General features: G+C 43.8%; 2 protein-coding genes across 6 annotated transcripts in view; one reads left to right on the top strand and one right to left on the bottom strand.

The window, feature by feature from the left end:
• The window catches only part of TMEM67 (transmembrane protein 67), a 31,106-nt gene extending 27,836 nt beyond the window's left edge, over positions 1 to 3,270 (bottom strand). The window contains exons 1-2 of one of the 2 annotated variants that reach the window (XM_052703346.1): positions 3,040 to 3,270; positions 1,547 to 1,635 (exon numbers count right to left, since the gene is read on the bottom strand). In XM_052703346.1, the coding sequence (XP_052559306.1) occupies positions 1,547 to 1,635; positions 3,040 to 3,217 (267 nt within the window). In that variant the 5' untranslated portion in view covers positions 3,218 to 3,270. The remainder of the gene's footprint in view (positions 1 to 1,546; positions 1,636 to 3,039) is intronic. The other variant, XM_052703345.1, reaches the window with a different exon arrangement.
• A 778-nt stretch (positions 3,271 to 4,048) lies between these two features.
• Positions 4,049 to 13,010, top strand: RBM12B (RNA binding motif protein 12B). 4 transcript variants are annotated; one of them, XM_052703349.1, is made up of 3 exons: positions 4,049 to 4,164; positions 7,061 to 7,106; positions 7,823 to 13,010. In XM_052703349.1, the coding sequence occupies exon 3, from the start codon at positions 7,851 to 7,853 to the stop codon at positions 9,945 to 9,947; it is 2,097 nt and encodes a 698-aa protein (XP_052559309.1). In that variant the 5' UTR covers positions 4,049 to 4,164; positions 7,061 to 7,106; positions 7,823 to 7,850; the 3' UTR covers positions 9,948 to 13,010. The 4 variants fall into 4 exon arrangements, with proteins under 4 accessions (XP_052559309.1, XP_052559313.1, XP_052559310.1 ...); XM_052703353.1 differs by having other exon boundaries at positions 7,475 to 13,010; XM_052703350.1 differs by lacking the exon at positions 4,049 to 4,164 and having other exon boundaries at positions 4,528 to 7,106.
• Positions 13,011 to 13,470: the final 460 nt, after the last annotated feature.

Below are 13,470 nucleotides of genomic sequence, written 5' to 3'. Positions count from 1 at the left end.
TTCCAACCCAGGTGATTCTGTGATTCTAGAATCATAAAATTGTGGAATGGTTTGGGTTGGAATGGATCATTAAGATCATGTAGTTCCAACCCCCTGCTACAGGCAGGGACACCTCCCTGTAGACCAGGTTGCTCACAGCCCCATCCAGCCTGGCCTTGAATGCTTCTAATGAGGGGACATCAACAACCTCACTGGGCAACCTGTTCCAGCACCTCACCACGCTCATAGTAAAGAATTACTTCTTAGCATCCAGTCTAAATCTACCCTCTTCCGGTTTAAAGCCATTTCCTTTCATCCTATCACTACCTGCCCTTATAAAAAGTCCCTCCCCAGCTTTTCTGTAGCCTCCCTTCAGGTACTGGAAGGCTGCTATAAGGTCCCTTAGGAGCCTTCTCTTCTCCAGGTTGAAGAACCCCAGCTCTCTCAGTCCGTCCTTGTAGGGGAGGTGCTCCAGCCCTCTGATCATCTTCACTGCACTCCTCTGGACTTGCTCCAACAGCTCCATGCTCTTCTTATGTTGGGGGCCCCAGAACTGGACACAATACTCCAGGTGGGGTCTCACAAGAGCAGAGTAGAGGAGCAGAATCACCTCTCTGGACCTGCGGGTCACATTTCTCCTGGTGCAACACAGGATACCATTGGCCTTCTGGGCTGCAAGCACACATTGCAGGCTCACGTTGAATCTCTCATCAACTGACACCCCCAAATCCCTCTCCTCAGTCTCAAGCCATTCTTTGCCCAGCCTGTATCTGTGGTTGGGTTTGCCTTGACCCAGGTGCAGGACCTTGCACTTGGCCTTGCTGAACTTCATGAGGTTGGCATGGGCCCATCTCTCAAGCCTTTTGTGGTCCCTCAAGATAGCATTCCTTCCCTCTAGCGTGTCAGCTACAGCACTCAGCTTGGTGTCCTAGAATTTTTTTCTCCTCGAGAAATATTATTTTTCTGTTTACTCTAGAGGGAGAAAGATGGTTAAGGTTGGTGCCTCCAGCTCTATGCTTTGAATATGACACTGAATCGTACTTTAATTTGTCAAGACAGGCTGAAAGAATTGAGCAAACTACAAGGGCACATAGGTATAATTACAGTAACATAAAAGTAGCAGCTCATTTCAAAGCAAAGTATCAAGGAGTAGAAAGATACAGCCTGAATATAACAATCTATAATAGGATTTATATAAATAAAACACTAATGAGTGGCAATTCTTCTTTAGCATTCCATAAAACAGTGGTTGGTGTGCAAGGCTAATATAACACGAGTAATACAAAGGTAATATAACATGAGACAGAACTCAACAGCACTGCAGGGAAACTGAACGTTTTAAATCCTCTTGCTTTGACAGTGCAGTCAAATTTATAATGAAAAGATGCCTCTGAAATAATATATCATTCTAAAGAGAAATATATTCTTATTGATAAACATTGTTTTAAAGTAAAAAATTTCCAAGTAAAGACTATCTCTCAAAATTATTTTAAATTAAAAACAGCTCGCAGTCAGATGGAAATCTAGTATCAGTTTTATGGCAAAGTGTGCAAAGTTCAATACTCACCATATTTGCTGGGCATTTTTCACAAACAACAGAGGACCCACCGTTATTAGAAACCATCCTATACCCTGGCAGACATACACATGAACAACCTGAAAACAAAAACAAGCTTTTAATCTACACAAAATTGATTTTTTGTCACAGAATACTAAGAACAAATGTTATTTTCTCCTCAAGGAATCAATATAGTTTTTCAGATGTATGCATAAAACACAGAAGTAAGATGTGAAAATTACCCTGTTTTTTAAAAAAATGTTCATGCCATTGTTTCTAGGGATAGGTTTTGGGAGAATGTTACAGGGTTGAGTGAAACATGAGGGAGCTAAGGAGGAACACATAAAAGATGCACTTTTGTGTTTTTTCTCCAACTCTATCAGTTGGTTTAATAATACCACAGTGCCATCCTTAGCCCGCTCTCTACATCGTCACCAGCATTATGTATCTGAATTCCGTTTTTATCCTTTGAATATGATGAAAAGTAAGCTGAGGGCAGACCTTATTGCCCTCTTCCAATATTGGAAAGGTGCCTACAGTGAGAGCAGGGCTGGTCTCTTCTCACTGGTGACAGGATGAGGGGAAATGGCCTCAAGTTGTGCCAGGGGAAGTTTAGGTTGGATATCAGGAAAAACTTCTTTACAGAAGGGTTGTTAAGCCCTGCAATAGGCTCCCCAGGGAGGTGGTTGAGTCACCATCCCTGGATGTGTTTAAAAACCATTTGGATGTGGTGCTCAGGGACATCATTTAGCAGAGGGCTGTTAGTTAGGGTAGTATGGTCAGGTTGTGGTTGGACTCAGTGATCTTGAAGGTCTTTTCCAACCTGAGCTGTTCTATGATTCTATGTTTACCTGCAAAAGTTCATAAAAATATAAAAGTAGTTTTAAAGCTATTTTAAACACTTAACATTTTCCATGTGAACTAAGGTTTATCTTGAAATTTCAGTGAATAACATTGAAATTCATGTAAACACTACTTTCATGGCACTTGCTAATGCTCAATAGCTTTTTTTTTTTTCCATAAACTTTATAGCCTCTTTATCACAGACATTTTGCCATATGTTTAAGCACATACTAAAAAATAAAATTGATTCTAAGTGCTAATGAACCGTATTTATTATGTAAACTCCTAAATTTGGCTGCGTAAAAATCACGTGCAAGGATGTGATTTTGCAAGAACCACTAGCATCCTTACCAGCCCACTTTTACAGAACCAGCATTTGTCAAAATGGTGGGTTACCCTGACAGAGATTTAGACGGGACTTGAGATTTCTCACTCAGAGGGTAGTGAGGCGCTGGCACAGTTGCCCATTGCTGTGGCTGCCCCATCCCTGGCAGCGCTGAGGGCCAGGTTAGCGGTGCCCTGGGCACCCTGAGCTGCTGGGCGGCGTCTTTTCCCACAGCTGGAGCTCGGCGGGCTTTAAGGACCCTTCTAACCCAAGCCGCTCCGTGCTTTGGTTCCGTTCGCCCCCCCGCACCGCCACTCGTTGCCGCCCCGCTCACCGCCGGCGCTCCGCCTCTGGTGCGCCCCGCAGGGCCCGCAGGACAGCTGCGAGATGTCGAAGTAGTGCGCATCGCCGCAGTCGCCGGGACGCTGCAGGGGCAGAGAGAAGCCGCGGGCGGATGGCGGCACCCGGAGCAGAGGGAGCAGCAGCAGCAGCAGCGCGACAGCGGTCGCCATGGCTACGGGCGGCCTCCAGCGCTACCCGCCCACGGCTGCCTCGTACGGCGGCCGCGAGGGACGGCGCGGGGCGGGAACGCGTGGCGGGGTGCGCGGGGGGGAGTTACGAGGGGCTGCGCTGGGGAAGCGCGGCTGGGTCAGTAACAGTGCGGTAATGGGGGGTTGGCGGCTCGCTTTCTGGGGCCTCACTTGTAGACTGGTTACATAACACAGTAATCACAGAATCATAGAACGGCCTGGGTTGAAAAGGAGCACAAAGATCATCCAGTTTCAACCCCCTGCTATGTGCAGGGTCGCCAACCAGCAGACCAGGCTGCCCAGAGCCACATCCAGCCTGGCCTTGAATGCCTCCAGGGATGGGGCATCCACAGCCTCCTTGGGCAACCTGTTCCAGTGCGTCACCACCCTCTGTGTGAAAAACTTCCTCCTAACGTCTAACCTAAACCTCCCCTGTGTCAGTTTGAAACCCTTCCCCCTTGTCTATCGCTATGCAAACGTAAAAGCATGATAAGGAAGTATAACAGAAGTGCTTTGTGTGTTATTTTTCTGAGAAGAAACCGGCAGCGCAGCTACTGAGGTAACCGCGATGCCAAGGCACGGCCCGCGCCGCCCGACCGCCTTGAGAAAGCTGAACGCCGGCTGCACGCGCAGCGCCGCTTCTCTCGGGGCTGCCGGACTCCGACTGCGCGCCAAGGCGCCACGCACGCGCACACGGTGCCAGCTGCAGAAGCGCGCCCTACGGAAGAAGCCCCGCGCCGGGTGCTGGCGGAGAGAGACGGAAGAACTTGCGGGGCTTCGAGGGCAGGGGAGGGGGTCGCGCAGGCGCAGTTGGGTTCCTACGCGGAGCGTTGTGGGAGGGAGCGACGGAGGGCGCCATCTTGGCGGTACTGCGCCGCGAGCTGCGGGGAGCGGCGCTCGGCGCGGAGGCTGTCCCGGCGGCCTGTCCGGTGGGTGGATGCCGTGAGGGACGGCGCCCGGGGTCCCGGGGCGCTCCGGTCACCGAGGGCGCGGGGTTCCCGCCGCGAGCCGGCCGCGTGTCGCCGCTCCTCGGCAGCCCGGCCCTCTGGGAGCCGTTGCGCGGCCGTCGCCCGAGGCCTCCTCGCGCCGCCGGGCTGCCTCTCGCCCTTCCCTCCGCGGCCCCTCCCGTCACCCTGCTCCGGGGAAGCCGGGCTCGCTCCTTGCCGGGCCGGCTCCCGGACGCGGCCGCGCGGCTCCCTGCTCGGCCTCCAACCCGCGGCCCCTTGCTGCGGCCTGCTGGCGGGCGGGATCTGCTTCCCCTCCGGGCGGGCGCTGCGCTGGCTGCGGGCGGAGCTGCGGCTCTGCGGCGCTGGGATCGGCGCCGCCGGCGGCCTGCCCGCCTGCGGCGGTCATCCGCATCTGGCTTCGCGACGGGAAACCGGTGTGCGACAGCCCGTTGCCAGTGCTAGTGCTCGTTTGTAAGACGATTGGAATAACAAATCATCATCACCCCGCCAGCTGTTTGACACTTCTCATACGCACCGGGTTTTACAGTTGTGACATTTCTGTGAACGTGCCTTCTGGTTTGCACATTCACTGTCGCCAAGCCATTGCAATCTCACTACATTGCAGCAAGAATGTTAGTCAGATTCAGACTTAGTTTCATAAAATGTTACTTTTTTTTTTTTTTTTTTTTTTTTTTTGAGAGAGAGAAGTGTTAATTTAGTGAGGTTTTAATGGTATTTGAAATTTGCTAAGATTGTGGAAGTATAGATGTAGCACTGCTTTCTAGCCAACCCAGTCAAGCGCAGAATCTCTTAAAGCATTGGTGGGTGTACTTCCATGTTTTTAAATGGGTGGCATGAGGTTGTCAGTCTATTTATGATGTAAATCCCCGTTCTCTGAAGTCCTTGCTCAAGTTATGAATTGGCACTTACATCCTGAAAGTCACCATATTCATTCAGTTAAACAGTTGGATGGCTTGTCTACAGGTCCTGCTGCTTCTTGGTTGTTTAATGTGCAGTGAGTAAAAATGTGTTATCAGAACTTGCTTTTCTGTTTAAGGACTTCTTGAACTGTCTGGTTTTAACCAGTGAAGGTTGTACATTGTATCCATGATACATCATACAGAACTTGCCATTTATCATCGAAGAAGTTCTGAGGAGATCTGGTCTGAATGCTGTTTAAGGATTGGGATGAAATTCAGAAATACTACAGATTAAATACATCGGCAAGTAGCAGGGCAGCGGATTTGACTTTTCAAGACATGAAGGCCCTACAAAGAAAATCCTGCCCTTGAATTTCTCCTTGCTTCTGGCATTGCTTTCACATCTGTTGAGAAGATAGATTAAAGTGGGTCCAGCTGGAATGGAGTGAATGGAGTTAACTTTCTTCATAGCAGACAATATGGTGTTCCGGATTTTTGGCTAAACAGTGCTGACGACACCAGCGTTTTGGCTTTCCCTAAGCAGCCTTTGTACAAGGTCAAGGCTTTCTTTTTCCCATTCAGCTACTCCAGTTGGTATAGACAGGAAGTGGCCAAGAGGTTGTGAGAGCACACAGCCAAGGCAGCTGACCCAAGGTAACTAAAGAAGTGTTTTCTACCATATAGCATCCTGTTCAGCAGCACAAACTGAGATAGAGGAAGATTTTTGTTCTCTGGATTTTTTGAGGGAAAGGGAGGCAGGATATGTTTTTGGCTTCTAAGGTGGCTATTGTTCTGAGGCAGATCTTCATGTAGGAGTTGGTGAGTGATTTCCTTTGTTTTCCTTTTTTTTTTTTTTTAATCTTTCCTTTACATGTTAAACTGTTTTTATCTTGACCAAGAGTTTTCTTGCATCCATTCTTACTTTCTTCCCTGTCCTGCTGATGGGGATGTGGAATAAACAATCAACTGCGTGGCTGCTGGCTGGAGTCAGTTCACTGCAAAACTGCAGAGGGCTGATGATCTTCAGTACAAGTATTAAGCAGGCATTTGTTTTGGTTAGTTTTGTTTATAAAGTGGTGATGTAGAAGTGACCAGAATGTGTTAGTTACAGAATTTGGTCTTTGCTGTTGCTTTTCTGGACTTTGGTGAAATCAGAGTTACTGTGATCAGTAGCTAAGTTGACATCAGGATCTAATGCTTTATACTTGTTACTGAACAAGGGTTTTTGCAGGAGATGTTTGCAAATGCTTGTTAACAGGGCCTTGGGTTCTTGTTCTTTTTAAAGGGATGTAGTTGTATGCTCTGGAAGCTTATCTTTGTTCTGACAGTATTACACTGTGTGTTGCGTGTCATTAGATGATAATGTTGACAATTTGGATGTGATCAAGTCAGTGTATTAAGTGATTTTGAAAGGCAGTTAATAGTTAGGGAAGACACTGAATTCTGCTTTGTGAATTGAGAAGCTCATTGAAGGTTCTTCTCACTACATACGTTTGCTCTTTTGATTGTCTTCACTCCTTACATTAAGTATGGTGCTGGACTGGTGAGTAGCATACTCTTGTGAACTGTGAAAGAAGGTGGATTGTGGAAGAATGGACACGTGCTATAATCTTGAGATGGACTTACGCATCTTTCAAGATCTCAAAGACTTGAGGGTTATCCCCGATATATAGTCGGTCTGTTTGATTTCAGCGGTTTGGTATGACACAGTTGATGAACCTCATCGTGTTTTCATCATTTGCAGAAGTCAACTTTTGAATATCCTTTGCTTTGGAAACACAAAGATGTAATGTTCCTTGGAACATGGAAGGAGGCCTTCATTTTATCACAGATTGTGGTTTCATTACATGCTTGGCTTTAATATTAGCCGCTGCTGTGGAAGCTGCAGCAATGTAGCAAAGTTTGTAAACCGAAGTACAGATATCAGCCATTAATTATGTTTCATTTTCTTTCCACAGTTAAGTTGATTTTACAGAATTTATCAGGTCTTCCAAGCAGAAACAGGTAAGCTGCCAAAAGCTTAACACTTCTCACTGAGTATTGTGACAAGATCGTACACGGCAGTTTATTCGCACAGACTTGTGGCTGGGAACTAGGATATGCTCTCCTGAGTGCATGTGGCTGCTGCAATTAATACTCTGACTACATGAAAGAGACAACATTTCTGAACGCTGAGAAAAACACGTGGTTGCAGAACTGATCACTGGTTAGAGCAACTTGTCAAAGCAGTAAAGTCATCACTGCTGTTGAATTACTTCATTTTCCAGTGTCGCAGTTACCCTTTTTCTTTTCTCCTTTTTTCATCTAGTATTTTTAGTGTTTATGTTCACAAACGTCCTGTTCAAAAGTAAACAGGAATTTTTGTTCCTTAGGACTGGTCTGAGCTCTCTGGCATACAGCAGCTGTGCCGTGAAAGACTGTAGGCGTTCTTCAGGTATCATGGATGGAGAGGATAACTGAGGTGGATTTGGTTGCCCTTAGGATAGGGAATGCTGATAGACTTGTGCAGGTGGAGTAGCTAATTGTTTTGACTAATCAACTTTCAGTGAATCTTGTTTTAATCCTATTGTGAACTCGCGAAGGTGTTCTTTTTTATTTTGCTATCTTTTCTCTTGATTGAGACAAGGACAGTCATTTAAAAAGGCTCTAGTTTAAGTGTTAAGATACTGTAATAGCTGAGTACTAAAGACGTGCTATCATGTGTACCTTTTTGTCTGCAGGTGATTTTTGCTGTGGGTTGAGCTCAGCATGGCTGTAGTCATCCGTTTGCAGGGGCTTCCTGTTGTTGCGGGTCCTGCAGATATCCGTCGTTTCTTCTTGGGATTGAATATTCCCGATGGAGGTGTGCATATTATTGGAGGAGAAATTGGGGAGGCTTTTATTATATTTGCAACAGATGAAGATGCACGGCGTGCCATGAGCTGTTCGGGAGGGTTTATCAAGGACTCGCGCATAGAGCTCTTTCTCAGCAGCAAGGCAGAAATGCAGAATACCATAGAAATGAGCCGGAAGCGATTTGACCGTGGGGGACGAGAAGCTATGCCTGGGTCTAGACGAACAGGTCCTAATGGTTCTGGTGGATCAGGTGTTGGAGATGTTCCACATTTAGTTGCAGCATTTACAAAAGGGATAAATAAACCTGGTTACGGTCCACCAAATCATCCAGAGGCTGGCTTCCACACCAATGGTACGAGACAAGGTGATGTAGGTATGCCTAAATCAGGCTATCAGTCAAGAAAGGATTCTCATGCATTTAACCCAGATGATCTTTACTTATTTCTACGTGGTATACCTTACTCTGCAACAGAAGATGCAGTACGCGATTTCCTTTCTGGGATACGTGTGGATGGAGTCATTCTGATCAAGCATCGTAATGGTTTGAATAACGGTAATTGCTTGGTAAAATTTGCTACGCCTGGTGATGCCTTAGAAGGACTTAAGCGGCACAGACAGTACATGGGTCAGAGGTTTATAGAAATAAGTCCAACTACGGAGGAACGGTGGATTGAATATGGTGGGAGGGTAGACATACCAAATGAAATGGATCACTTTTTCTGCAAAGAACATTCTCCAAGAAGTTCAGGCTACATGCATGCAAGGAAACATTCTCATTCAAGATCACCTAGGAGACAAAGAACACGTTCTCGATCGCCTTCCGGCCAGGAATATTACATACACTTAAGGAATCTATCAACTAATGTGGAAAAGAGAGATTTGAGAGAATTTTTCCCTGATCTGGATATAAGCAACAAACAAATAAAGATTTTATCGGAAAAGCATCAGAGGAGGACTAGAGATGCCTTCGTGATGTTAAGGAACGAGAGAGATTATCAGGCTGCTTTGGAATGTCATAGAAAGGTTCTTCTCAATCGTTCTGTTTACATTTTTCCAATTTCAAGAAAGTCAATGTTGAAAATGCTTGATTCTTACGAGAGGAAAAGATCACAGGAAAGAGGTCATCCTGGGCAGGCCTTAACAGAAAAAAGTTATCGGGAAGGTCATTCTGGCCTGAAGATATGTGCTTATGTAAGGAATTTTCCATTTGATGTCACCAAAGTTGAAGTGCGAAGGTTTTTTGAGAGGTTTGATATTGACGAAGATGATATTTATTTGCTCTATGATGACAAAGGCGTTGGGCTGGGAGAGGCGTTAGTGAAGTTTAAATCTGAAGAACAAGCCATGAAAGCAGAAAATTTAAATCATCAACGGTATTTGGGAACAGAGGTATTACTGAGACTTATATCTGAAGAGCAGATGCAGAAATTTGGTGTAACTGCTCCATTCTCTACACCCAATGAAATGCAGGGTCATTCACATGCGTATAACAGAGGTGAGCTGTCCCGTCCGGTCGGCTCACCTGGACCACCACAAGGGCCACCCATGCATTCATTTGGTCCCCCTGGGAACTTCAGGCATCCTTCTGAATTTAGGCACCCCCCTGAGAATTTCATGGGCCCTCCTAAGGATTTTAGAGGTCCACCGCCCCTCATGGATTTTGGTGGTGACAGCAAACCTTTTGGCAGAATGGAATTTGGGAATAATAAAATGGGAAATTTTCCTGAAGGAAGATTTATGCCAGACCCGAATTTCAGTGGTGGTTCTGACCGGATTGTTCCTATCCGCTTGAAAAACTTACCTTTTAAAGCAACTCCTAATGAGATTCTGGATTTTTTCTATGGCTACAGAGTTATACCAGAGTCGGTTTCTGTACAGTACAATGAACAAGGATTACCTTCAGGTGATGCCATCGTCGCTATGACGAACTATGAGGAAGCTATGACTGCTATTAATGAATTGAACGATAGGCCAATTGGTCCACGGAAGGTTAAGTTGAGTTTGCTGTAGAGGAAGTGAGGATGCTCTAGAATAAAACGTTATAGATTTGACAGTATTGACGGTTACATTCACTTTTTTAATTACTAGAAGATGCAGAAGAAACGGTTTTCAACAACGGTTGTAAATAGTGTCTAATTTGGTTAAGTTCCTGGTTAAAATATCTGTATTGTTAAGATGCGAGAAATATATAGTGCCTACTTCTTACAGCGGAGAAGAGCTTCAAAGTTCTGGAGGACATTCAGTATCTTATGTCGAGGTATAAAAGCATGGAGTTTTAATGGTTTTTCTTTTAAGGAAAAAAATGCTGGGTTATGTTTATTTTTTTTTTTAGTTTGCTTTAATTCCTCTGACTTTGTTCAGTTCCCTGACTTTGCAGATAAAATTGTAAGTGTTGGTTGAATGACCATGCACAGTTCAAATAGAAAAACTTCAGCGCTACCTGCATTAGCGAAAACAGTTCTTATTGAGGTTAGCTTAATAAAACTAAAAAATGACTGGGCTTTTTTTTTTTTTTTTTTTTTTTTTTTAATAAGCTGTTTGGTTTTATGTGGTTCCAGGCATCGCTATTAGAAGAAAAAAGATCTTCCTGTTCACATTAGCTGGGTTTGCTGGCTTTTCAACTTTTTTAAATAAAAAAGAAATTGCTATTAAGTGTCTGTCCTATTTAAAAGTTGTACGGTTACTGGTCTCAGCTATTTCTCAGCACGTGTGGATCTTAGTGAGAATGATCCTGGCTGCTTTCTGTGGAAAGACTGATCTGTTAGTATTTGCCAACATAGCAATGAATATATGGTTTATAAAGACTCCAAAAATCTATACAAATGAGGTTGATAGGCTTTCTTTTCACTCAGTGTAGTTGTTCCTCTGAGGCAGAAAATGGATATTGGAGTTGGGTCAAGAATTTTGGCTTCAGCCAGAACTTTCAGTAGCCGTGTTTCACCTTTACATGCTCACAGTATGAATGTTAACTTGCTGATGATGGTGTGGATGCATTCTAGGTCAATATATGATCAGTTTGAAATAACATCTGTCATGGGCAACTGTGCTGGCAACCAGCTATGTTGTTCTCTTACATAGGAAAATAATCTCGATTAGTATTCAGAATGCTGTGACTGGTTTGGTAACAACATAAGTAAATTTTAGTAAGAAATAAAAGCTAGCCCATTTGAGGAAAAGGCACTGCATTCAAAATTCAGGCTTATTAGGGAACCAGTTCTGTGGATAATACTTCTTGTTGACCTTAATTCTTTTATATAAAATCATAATCACTACATCTCATGTAATGTCTTTAGAGAAATGAACAAGACAAACTTCTTTTGCTTCCGTAACCTTTAAAAAGATAATATAGTTTCATTTCTTGAGGCATATTATTTGTCTTGTGCTAGGAGAACTGTACTTTCTGTGCACAAATTTCCTGGAGCAAAATCTTATGAGGAGTGGCTGAAGGAGCTGGGGTTGTTTAGTCTGGAGAAGAGGAGGCTCAGGGGAGACATCATCTTCTCCCAGGCAACAAACAGGACCCAAGGAAATGGCTGCAAGTTCTACCAGAGGAAGTTTAGGATGGACATGAGGAAGAACTTTTTCTCTGAGAGAGTGGTCAGGCACTGGAATGGCTGCCCAGAGAGGTGGTGGAGTCGCCGTCCCTGGCAGTGTTCAAGAGGCATCTGGATGAGGAGCTGCGTGATGTGGTTTAGTGTTGTGATGGCAATGGTGATGAGAAGATGGTTGGACTGGATGATCTTACAGGTCGTTTCCAACCTCGTGATTCTATGATTCAGTCAGAATGCTAATGCCAGGTGTGTAGATGAGGGTTCCTCAGAGCAGGAACTTAGATGGGGTCGAACTTTCAGACTCTGTATATACTTATCTTCTTTTGCTGACTGTTAGGAATTAACTTCAGAGGTGTTACTGTTCTGTATACTAATCTGAATTTAAATGCAATTTTAAAAAAATGATGTTTTTACTTCCTAGTTGCTCACAACCATGCCTAACAAAGCCAACAGACTTTGCAGGGAAAATAATAGTATGAATACAAGAATCCTCAAAGTTGTTTGGTCTAATTGTGCTACTGAGAACTTAATCATGATTATTTTTGTAAGCTAATATCATTTGTACTATTAAGTCTTGCCTCTGCTGCCAGCTGTTGTGTGAAAGAAACAATATTCACCTTCAGTTTTACATGATCTGTTCTTTCTAAAGTTCTTCCATCTACACAGTAGTGACTGTCAAGTACTAAATACAAACTGATAAAATTTTTACCGTGATTCTAAAGTAACGTTGATACACTCATACTTCTGTAACAAAAAGGATTTGGAGGCCGAAAGGGTAAGAAAATTGATTGCTGGTTAAGTGTGAGATTTGTGTCGGAAAATGCCTACTTCATTGGCATTGCCTGCTTAAGGAAAGTCTGAGTAACTGCTGATAAGGGACTGCTCGTTTTCGGGTTGGTAACCTTTTCTTCTCCTAACCAATTAGTTGAGAATTGATGTAAACACTTTCCTTCCTTATTAATAATTCAGTTTTGAAAGCATAGTTGTATACCTTTATGCATATAGCTGTACCACACTGGTACAGTCATGAAATTAACCAACCATTTGTTTAGGAAATAGACAGCAGTGCATGACTGAATCTGAAATGGTAAAGTGGTGACAGCAATGGTCCTGATGTGATACAAATATATATCTAAGTGCTTATCTGTTGAAACAGAGACATAGTTACCTTGGTACTTCTTAGCTTTTGTTCATTAGCACTCCTTGTCAGCAGTAGTTAAATGATTATACTGTGCTGTAAAACTAATGGCTGGGTTTTTAACCAGAACCCCATATAGCAACGTTTTCACTCAGATTTTTATCACAGCAGTTTTTGGCAAAACTTACATACTTGTTCTGTCAGGTGTGAGTTGCACACTTGATGTCAGTGAGAAAGGATAGCATCAATATTAATGGTTTATTTCCTTAACTGAGGGAGTATTTGTTTATTAACTTGAAACTGTTTTCCCAGTTACAGGTTTAAATTCTTATTTATACACATGCTAAACACCTTAAAAACTTTTTAAAAAAAAATCTTCATTTTTCATAGAATTTATGAAGATCCGTTTATACATTTAGCAAATAGAAAAGTTGAAAATTACACTCATAATGTGTAATTTCTTACATGTCTGATGGAAATGGTAACTTAACCAGTTAAATACATGAAACTGAACTATATATAGGGAATCTCAACTAACATAAAAAATGTCAACTATATAAAACGTCAACTGGATTCAGTATGAAGGCACTTTTAAATACAAGCAATGCAGTACTGGAAGAAGATACTGGGCTAGATCCTTAATCATGAATGCTTCATTCTGTATGTGGAATGGAATCAGAAGTCAAGTCTCAGGAATGAGAAAATTGTCAGCTGAGTGCACTTCTTGAACATTGTGTTCTAGTACCTGAAGGGGGGCTACAAATCACAGAATCACAGAATCACCCGGGTTGGAAGGGACCTCAAGGATCATGTAGTTCCAACCCCCCTGCCTAGCAGGGCCACC

This window comes from Tympanuchus pallidicinctus, unplaced genomic scaffold (genome assembly GCF_026119805.1).
Source record: "Tympanuchus pallidicinctus isolate F22 unplaced genomic scaffold, pur_lepc_1.0 scaffold5, whole genome shotgun sequence".
NCBI classification, from domain to species: domain Eukaryota; kingdom Metazoa; phylum Chordata; class Aves; order Galliformes; family Phasianidae; genus Tympanuchus; species Tympanuchus pallidicinctus.
The sequence above is the reverse complement of the archived record's forward strand: the minus strand, read 5'-3'. Positions and strand labels throughout refer to the sequence as shown.